Source organism: Microchirus variegatus, assembly GCF_963457635.1.
Source record: "Microchirus variegatus genome assembly, chromosome: 8".
NCBI lineage: Eukaryota > Metazoa > Chordata > Actinopteri > Pleuronectiformes > Soleidae > Microchirus > Microchirus variegatus.
This window is the reverse complement of record NC_139809.1, coordinates 7,164,584-7,174,786: the sequence shown is the minus strand read 5'-3', so window position 1 is coordinate 7,174,786 and position 10,203 is coordinate 7,164,584. Positions and strand designations below refer to the sequence as shown.

The following is a 10,203-nucleotide window of genomic DNA, read 5'->3' as shown; positions in this document are numbered from 1 at the left end:
ACTCCGCTCTGCCAAACACCGATTTAAAAATACTGCAACTCGGTTTTTTAAATCACTTTCCCGACGTGCCACATTATCTCCCAGCTGCACTTCTGAGGTCAACCAGTCCCTCGACTGGACTGATTGTTCCCAAAAAAGCAGCAGAGTAACGCCGATGCACCTTTCACAGTTTTCAGTGTATTAAGTTACACATGAGTGGTAATAAAACCTTTTTTTTTTGTCTACATGTGGTACATTTAAGTACTTTTTCCTGAAATATGTGCAAAAGGTTCGGGTCAAATGTGTCAGGTCATGATCTTAAAACCCATTCTTCTCTGTATAGTCTTAGGCCAGAGGCTTCTGAGGGGCTGTATATTCTATTTGCACTCCCCCGTCATCAATAGGTTTCCTAATGAAGGATGACATGCCTAGAGCTGGTTTAATTTTCCAGGCATGCTGGTGATTTAGATTCCACATCCATCAAGACACCTGTTGCATTTTTGACATGCCCTCATACATGTGTGTGTGTGTGTGTGGGGGGGGGGGGGGGGTGTTACATGAGCCCCACCATGCTCTTCTATACATACCAGTAGGCAACAGCGTGCCACAATGACTGTGCATAAAGAATGACACCATGTGGTTGTTCAGGGGAACTGTCGCACAAACAGGCGTTAAATCACTTTCAAAAAACAAGTTTTAGACTCACAGTAACTGTCAAACCCTCCTGTGTACTCACTGGCCACTTTATTAGGTACACACCTGTTCAACTGCAAATCTTATCGTCACAAATCACAATGCGGCGAATCAATGTGCACACATTGGTCAAGACCCACAGGCGTTCAAACCAGAAATAGAGCTGAAACAGTTCCTCCATTATTAAATTAATTGTCAACTATTTTGATAATTGATTAATCGGTTTGAAGCTTTTTTTCATGATTAAAACACGATTGTTTTAGCTTCTAAAACGTGAATATTTTCTGGTTTCTTTGCCCCGGATAACAAAGAAATCATTAAAAACTGAATCATCTTGGTTTGTGGACAAAACAAGACATCATTTTCCAGGTGTGACAAACACTGATCAACATTTCTTTAACATTTTCTGGACCAAATGATTACTAGATTAATCGAGAAAAAACAAATAGTTTCAGGTCCAATCAGAAAAAAAGGTGGTTTAAGTGACTCGGGTGTTGGTTCAAAACAAGTCGAGTGTTTCAGAAACTGCTGAGATCTTAACACTCAACCGGCTCCAGGATTCACAGAGAACGGTACAGAAAGGACTAAATAGCAACAATAGTGAGCAACAGTTCTCTGAGAGAAAATGCATGTACATTGTCGATGCCAGAGGTCAAAGAAGAAGAGAAAGGCAACAATAACTCGAATAACCCTTTGCAATTCACAACATGTCGAACCTTGAAGCCAGAGGGGCCCACAGCGGCGGAAGACCTCACTACTCACGTTGTCAGATTCACAAAATACCCAGAGAAGCAGCCAGTGAGTGTAGGTGTAGTGTGGAATGACATGTTAGCAGAAAAGCACCAAAATCTACTCAATCTGCCGCTCAATCTGGAACCACAGGTGGTTCAGTTCAACGTGTTCTCAGAGCAAAGAAAATTCAACAAATCAGTTTGTAAAAATATCTCCAATCTATTTTGAAAAGCAAATGCAAGCCAACAGCGACTGGGAAAAGAGTGAACGTAGAGATGTCTGTCAAGAAAAGAATTAAATAAAGATGCAGAAAATGTAAGTAGAGTTTTGATGGCAATGAGCTTTAGGTCTTAAAGTCTGCGAGTACACAGACTGTTCATCTTTAATATTGAAGTATCAGCGAAATTAGTTACATTACAAGCATGGCTACATTATAATTCCGGGGGGGGGGGGGGACAAATCCATATGAAGAAAAAATAAAAATACAAACTTTAAATTTAAAAAATGTACAGAAAATGACTAGAGTTAAAAACCAAAATCTGAATATGGATTTAACAATTCAGAATCCTAAGGACAAAATGCACTTGGCTTGGATGATGGTATTTACACTTTTATACACACACACACACACACACACACACTCACACAGTCGCGCGCACATCCGGTGCCATCATTACTATGTACAACGATACTGCAGAGAACTGTGGGAAAGTTCGACATGGTGGTCATTCCTTTGAAGCGACGCGAAGGAAAGAAATGAAGACAACGTATGTGAGCCGTTCTCCAGTCCTGCTCCGTTTAGCCCTCAGCTCACACAAACCGAAGCGTTGTGATCTGCAACTGGACAAGCAAACAATTTACTGGTGCACGAGAGGAAACCAGAGGGTGAATCATGTGCTGGTTGAAGCCATTTCTTCTTAATAAATCACAATGCATCGCGGCTGACGTCGTTAAAAAAATCATTACAAGTTAGTATCAGCCAAAAATGTTTAACTCGTTTCTTTTTAATTTTACAGCAGTGCCACAAATGTTCAGCGATGGCTTTCAGTCTGGAAAAAAAACGTCCAAAATGTGTGCTTTTTTTGTTGTTGCATAGTCTCAGTGTGGTTTGTGTTTCTTTTTCTTGTGTTTTTTGTCCTTCTTCTTGCTGGAACACTTAACGCAGAACCACGGCTGGTCCTCAGGTGGCGCTGCGTGGATTCCAACACAGGGCCTGGGGGGGCAGACAGAAGAAGTGAGTCGAGCTGGAGGAGAAACTGCTGAGCAAACGTTTACTTTTACATTTCGATGGGGCGGGCTGTAGCAGGACAGATACTAATCTCAAACTATTACAGGACATAAAGTAAAGTGCTTCACTCCATCACAACTGGCCCAAAATTAAGATGACACAAGCAGTTTGAAAGTTTGACAAAAAAAACCCAGTCTTATCTTTAAATAAAATAATAATGTGCTGATGTACATGCGTTTAGTTTAGAGTTTATTACAACATTTAAAAGTTATTTGCTTGCCATGTTGTTCTTTTCTCTCGCAAATGACCCACATTTACAGATCTTAAGAGAGTAAACACTGAGCCTAACACAATGCAAAGACTGTAGAACTGCATGTTAAAAAAACAAAACTGTAATGTGTTATTAAAACACTTGTCTAACGCTTCTTTTGTAAACATGTACATTAAAGTGTTTTGCACTAGGTATCAAGCATTACTCACATGTAACTACTGTATTACTATCACAAACTATCATACAACACATGACAGGCTCCATTATTATCAAATCTATTCTATTTGCCTAGCCCAAATTCACATATCAGTTTGTCTGTACACAAACTTCCAAAACAATCTTTTGAACAGGGAAAACTGTCTTTGTTTTTCCCCTCTTCTTCTCAAAATATGTAGCAAACTGTCACCTCAACTGAAAACTCACCCAAAAGGCAATTCTGTGTGTGTTTACGCTACAAATTATGATAATATTAAGTAAATTCTTTGCCAAGTTAAACTATAATATTTTATTTAAACCACAAAATAGCTCATTACCCAGAAAGTAAGTAAAAAAATTGGCTTACCAATGATACCAATCATCACAGTCATCACATCCTATCATGGGACTGCCGTCATCAGGTTTGTTGCATCCAGGACAAATCCAAATCTGGTTTCCCCATTCATCTCGAATCTTAGGGTGAAACAAACACAAACCAGAGAATAAAAACAAACCAATTAGCAACAAAATAGTTCCTACATTAAAAAAAAACATTTTGCAGCGGAACCACACCGGTAATACACACATTTATAGTTGGAAATTAATAAACCTTTATATAAGTGCTGTCAAACGTTAACGCATGACACGTTTCCATGACGACTGACCAGAAAAAGACGCGCCTGCCGTTGTGTTTACGTGACTCCTGATTGTTAAAATGAGTCTCTAAAGTAGTGCTAAACTTTCAAAACAGAGGCACACATACGCAGTACACAGGTACAGCTGGTTATTTTTAGCGCTGCTCTTTTCGTTCAATAAACAGACCGCTCCAGTTCCACTCTAGGTGCGCTAAAAGGAGCTAATGCAGCTAACTGGTAAACGGTGCCTGGACTCCAAGTGTCGCAGCACGTAAACATGATGTCATTCGCGTCTTTTTCCGGTCAGTTGTCATGGAACCGTGTCATGCGTTAACCTTTTGCACAGCACTACTTTATATGTTGATACCGCAATGAGCACTCACCACATAGGCACTGACGGTCTCAGTAACTACGCTGCGGACTGGCGGTTTGAGGGAAGTGGCAGGAGAAGACATGGGGCCCAGCGAGAGCAATGACGGAGGAGCCGGAGCGACCGGAAGTGGAGACGCAGGCGGAGGCAGAATGGGTACAATTGGGGCGAGCATGGGAGGAGGCGGAGGTGTCCGAGGGCGATTCCCGGGTCCAGACTTGGCAGCAGGGGTCTTTGGGGCTGGTGCCTTTGACTCGGAATTGGGAACCACCTTGCTGATAACACTAGACATGAACAGAAAGAAAGACAAGTCAGCATCCTACAGTACAGCTACAGTGCAGTTCAGTTTAGCCACGGTACGGTTTGGGACAGGACATCCTGACCCTGATGTGCGCAGGCCTGGATATGTCAATTAGGTAGCCATGTACGCAGCTGCGTGAGCAACTTAAATAGCGTGAACAAAAGCTGTGTTTCCACCGAGTGGAATAGTTCCCTACGGTAAGCATTTTTCAGCGTAAACAGTCCAAAACTGTTCCATATTTCGGTAGCCTTCTCTTGGGGTACCAGAGTAATCGTACAGTATATGTGGAGCTAGACCCACGACAGTCAACTGATTGGGCGACAGAAAATCGTCACTTTTTGCGACCAGTTTTTCTTCAACGCCCACAGTCTATTCTCGTACAAAGCTTGACATCTTGTTGAAACAAACAGCCACAAACCGAGCAGAGCTGCTGGACGTCCTCCATTGTAGTCTGTTTTGTTGCGTCACGTTCAATGTCGTCACACACGCCGCCGACCAAGTAAAGGTACTGTTCTAAGACGAAAGCGCAACCCTCGATGAGGGTTTTATCGTTACAGTGTCGTACTATATCCAAACCCAACTGTACGATGATGGAAACCCGACTAAAGGGTAGAAACGGAGGACGTTCTGCATTTTGCGATCCTGGCATGTGGCTGTTGTTTACAAGGCAAGATTTGTTTGAGACAAAGCCGCACAGAAAAACACAGCCGTTTTTTTCACTACTAACACACGTAAATGATGATTTTCTGTCGACCAGTCAGCTGACTGTCGTGGGTCTAGCTCCACATATACTGTACGATTACTCTGGTACCCCAAGAGAGGGCTACCGAAATATGGAACAGTTTTGGAGGCATCTGGACAGTCCCGATGCAGCTAGAAGCTCCACCCCATAGTTGTTGTACTACTGTGCTTGGTAGCCTAATGTAAGCTGAGCCAAAAACAGAGGTACATTTCTCAATGTTTGACGATAGAAACACAAGAAAAAGTGTGACGTACTTAACTAAACTGTACTGTACCACTTAGTGGAAACAGGGCTATAATATGGTACAGTCTTTTTTTCACCTGAGATTGAAAATAAGATCACACTGAGGTTAAAGATAGACAGACATAGATCCCCGATTACACAACAGTACAAGTGGAACCTATGCAGCCCACACATTTGTGAGTGTACATGTTGACTATTGTGGAGTGGAACAGAATGTTGGATTAGCTCGGCATGGCACACCGGGCTGACGAGATCCCTCATTTTAGAATGACTGGAATTGTGGACATGCAGACTTGAGCAGAATGACAACACAACTCTGTGTGGACATGCAACGTTTAGAGAGGACCTTTTATGGTACACAATAGGCAACAATCAGATTTTAAGTAGGAACTGTACTACAAGAAAACAAGCAAACACAAGACAACAGCTCTGATATCACATTTGATACAAGTTATAGGTAGCTTGGCAGCACTTTGGTCAACTCGGTTGTTTTTAAATGTGCTAGAAAAATAAGTTTGGAATGGAAGCCTCGAGGAAAACCTTACATAAAGCAATGATGAGTGGAATATTACTGAGAGATTTACTTACATTTTGTCTTGGCCAGCTCCCACTCTGAGCGTCAGCCGAGGGATGACTGGAGACAGTAAAACAGCTGGAGTTTCATCTTTTATCTGGGGAAACAAAGATAAATGTAAGTGACAAGCTGAGACACACTTGAGACAGCATGTCAAACTGAAACAGGAAACTTACCTTCTCCAATCGAATTCTCTCTTTTTCCTTCTCTTTTTCCCGTTTCTCCTTTTCCCTCTCCTTTTCTTTCCGCTTCTCTTCTTTCTCCCGCTCCTTTTCTTTGGCCTTTTCCCGCTCCTTATCCTTCTCCTTGTCTTTCTTTTTCTTCTTCTCCTTCTTGTCTTTCTTCTTCTCCTTCTCTTTGCTTTTGACTTCTTTCTCCTGGAGGAGCATAGGGGGCAGAGGAGGAAGTATGGTGGGCATGCGAAGGCAAGCTGACGGGCTAAACAGGGGTGGGATTTCAGCCAGAGCAAAAGGAGCAAGCGCAGACTGTTTCTGCCTGTCGTCCTTGTTTCGGTCTTTATTCTTCTCCTTCTTATCTTTGTCCTTCTTATTTTTTTCTTTGTCCTTCTTTTTGTGCTTTTCCTTCTCTTTTTTAGGGACATCTCCATCTCTGGACTTTATCTTGATGGACCCCTCAGGAAGACTCAGGTCTCTCTGAACAAAGTGCTCATCATCCTTGATTCCAAAATCCTTCCAGGGCATCTTGATCTCTTTGGAAAACTCCTTGTTTTTATCCTTATTCTTATCTTTATTCTTCTCTTTTACCTTGCCCTTGTCCTTTTCACGATCTTTGTCTTTCTGCTTGTCTTTATCTTTCTTCTTCATTTTAGTTTTAAGCTCCTTTTTCAGCTTTTTCTTGACCTCTACAGATGACACAAGCTTATTCTTCTCCTCAAACACCTTGAGCAAAGGTTCTGGTGTAGGTGGTGAGGCCGATCCTGATGAGATATATCCTCCCTGGCTTGGTGGGGGTGCAGACGGACCCCCCTGGTTGACCTTTCGGATAACCTCATTGATTGAATCGTCCATAGTCCAGTTTCCTGGGCCTATGTGTGCCTGTAGGTGAAGAGGTGTTGATGTGTCTTTCAAAAAGTTGCTGGCCCCACTCAGGTTTTTAGGTGTGGATGGCTCCATGATGGTCAGTCTCCTGGGGCTGGAGAATCCATTGCTATCTGATTCAGAACCTGATGAGAAAGCAAAAGGATCGGGCTCCCGCTCTGCACAAGCTCTGGCTATCACAGCATCAATGGAGTCATCTATAGCTGTGTTATCAGGCTCTAGTTTCTTGAAGGCACCTTCAGCTAATGCCCTGTCCTCTATATTTTGACGCATATGGATGTTCTCTTTGCCCATCCTCTCACTGATCGCAGACAGCGGTAGCTTGTGCATACTCTCTGTCTTGCTTGGCGGTTGAGATGCTTTGACTGAACCCATCTTTGGGCTCTTGGGACTCTTAGGACTCTTAGTTCTGCCAGGTGATTTCTTCCTTTCCTTAGACGGATTTGGAGAATGGATGGGACTGCTACCCACCGGAACAGGAATGACCCCTTTAGGGGACTTAGTCCTTTGTCTGCCAGGAGATGAGACTTTAGGCTTCCTCCCTGGGGTGGTGAGGCCCTTTTGCTCAGGGTGTTTTGGTACTACCAGCTGAGGTCTGAAGGAAGGCAGGGCTCCAGTGGGAGACTCAGGCGACAGGGGGTCGAGGCTATCATGAGAGGGCAGTATGCCTGGGGGAACACGTTGCGGGTTGAGAGAAGTGAGCGGCTCGCGGGGCTCAACCCCCCATTCTGGGCTGAGGCCCGGGTACATGCGTGGTCTCTTGGAAGTAGGCATCATGCCAATAGCTGCATCTGGACTGTCCAGGTGCCTTTTCAGTGGATTGTTCTCATCGTTGACCGCCTCGTCGTCTTCAAGCTCCTCCTCATCCTCTTCCAGTTCCACCTGCATTGCTTCAGCTGAAGTGCCCATGTCAGGAAGGACCTCCTCCTCCTCTTCTTCTGGAGAGGGAAGCAACATAAAATTTCTTTAGTATAAGCACAGCATCTGTTTTAACACAACACTACCATCAAACCAAAGCTAAGATTTTACACATGCAGCTGCCAAATATTATAAGAGGGGAATCCATCATAAACTAATTTTCATAAAGTGTGATTGTATTGTTAAGAAGAGTGTAGTTTGTGTTGCTGGCTAATGAGATGCTTCTAAACAAGCATGCTAATCAAAATATTGGAAACAACAACAAAAACTGATAGCAGCCGTTATCAACGTTTGATAAACTTCATAACTTCAGCGAGATATATTTATTATATATATTATATTGGAGGACAAACAAACAATCCAAAAAACGCTGAATACACACTCACACACAAATGTGGTGGTCGGGCTCTCTATAACTTAATAACTCACAACATTATTTGTGTTAACAGCACTTTAACAACGGTTCAATATATATATAGATATATATATCGATATCACGTTTAAGCTTTGCACACACTTTAAGATATAACATATTATGACCTCCAAAGAACCACAACTGACAGGTTACTGCAACTTTCATGACGTAGCAAAACTCAATCTTTCATTATGTGGTGTTTATCATGATAATTATTGATATCTATTAACTTGAAAACTTTTTATCGGGATGATTTTTGTGATTTTAGACCTTATCACTCTGTTATCAAATGTTTTGAGATCTGACCTTCTTGTAAGGAGACCAGGGGTGGCATGTGATGTGGAATGTAGTCCTTCCTTTCCTCTGCATCTCGGGCTCCAGGCTGTGGAAACTGCAGGACATTGTTTTTGCTAACAGGAAAGAGTGGCGTTTGATGGGCAAAAGTCACGGGCTCCAGGTTGTGCACATAGTCCTCCAGTTCACTCAGACTCACACCCAGCAGCTTGAAGGCCTGGCTGACATCGTCCAGGACAGGATCTGTCCTTCCATCTGAAATCAAAACAGGCCAGTCAAGTCAGGGAAAATATCTAGATACTGATACTGATCATACTGGAACATCCTTATCCTCCAGCTCTTTGATGGGCAGAGAAGTGAAAAGAGATTGTACTAATTTTGTATTAGTTCATTATCAATTTAAATATTTTTCTAAGATGTTGAATGTTAAGTGTTAAATGTATTATTTCTCAGTGTCTACATAGGTGTCCAGAGTATAAATACATAAACACATCTTATATCATTTATTAATGTCACCAGTGCAATATTTAACAATGTTATGGCATACTGCATGTTTTTCTAATGCCATGCAGCCCTATCATGCGATTCTGTTGTTCACTGCTACTTAATGTAGATTTAAAATATAATGGAACATTACCACGAGACACAATCAAATAATGAACCAATCTTTCGATGTTCTAACCATACTGCACACTGTATATTATACATAGCAACCTTTGCTAACCGATTATTGCAAAGGCTGCAAATTGCAATTGTCATTTTAAAAGACCATTCTTCGTTCAGCCCGAGTTATACCTCAGATTAGGATCTGACGATAACCTGTGAGCAAAGGTTTGATCGCTGCTCGTGCAAAGAGGTTCCCTGACTGTTGTTGACATGCAAGCTAAAGCTAATCATGCTCAACAGGTTTCACACTAAAAGTGACTCATTTACAGATAACACAGCAAACTGCTAACTCACACACACCTACAAACACCATGTTGTCCACAGATGGACAACATTTCAGTGACAGTATGAAAACCCCAAAAAAAACAGAAAGGGAAAAAAAAAAAGCCGATTAGCTTTGTAGCCACTGTACTTTTTGACACATCAGCCTTTGCTAGGTAGGGGGCGCCAGCTACAGAGCCAGTCAACAACAACGTGATCGACTTACTTCAGGTTTACAGGTTCAAAACGAATCGAGGCGGCACATGAAGTACTTACAGAGCTCGGTGTACCGGTGGCAGACCCTGGCCATCTGCAGGATATATCGCTGCAACACATCGGACAGCAGATCGCAGGCAGTGAGCTGTACGGCATCCCAGCCCAGAGCCTGGCAGATCTGCGCCACCGACACACGCAGCAGCGAGCGGGCATAGCTCTCGCACATCTCGCTGACTAAGTTTCGGTATTAAACCCAGTCAAAATTCCTCTTCCTGAGCATGGTCCCAGTCTTCATTTTTCACAAACCCCCGAGGGGCTGGAGAAAACCGGCCTACGCGGTTAAATTTAGACATCTACTTCAGTAAATATATTGGCGCTTTTGCCAGAGTCGCCATCTTGATTCCATCGATAG

General features: G+C 42.7%; 1 protein-coding gene across 1 annotated transcript; it reads right to left on the bottom strand.

Annotated features, from left to right (window-relative positions):
• Positions 1–782: 782 nt before the first annotated feature.
• On the bottom strand, positions 783–10,179 carry taf3 (TAF3 RNA polymerase II, TATA box binding protein (TBP)-associated facto). Its single transcript, XM_083893105.1, has 7 exons — positions 9,852–10,179; positions 8,661–8,903; positions 6,140–7,959; positions 5,978–6,060; positions 4,117–4,387; positions 3,466–3,572; positions 783–2,617 (listed from the first exon to the last, which is right to left on the bottom strand). Exons 1-7 carry the CDS (start codon positions 10,015–10,017, stop codon positions 2,503–2,505), a joined length of 2,805 nt encoding a protein of 934 aa, XP_083749231.1. The 5' UTR covers positions 10,018–10,179; the 3' UTR covers positions 783–2,502.
• Positions 10,180–10,203: the final 24 nt, after the last annotated feature.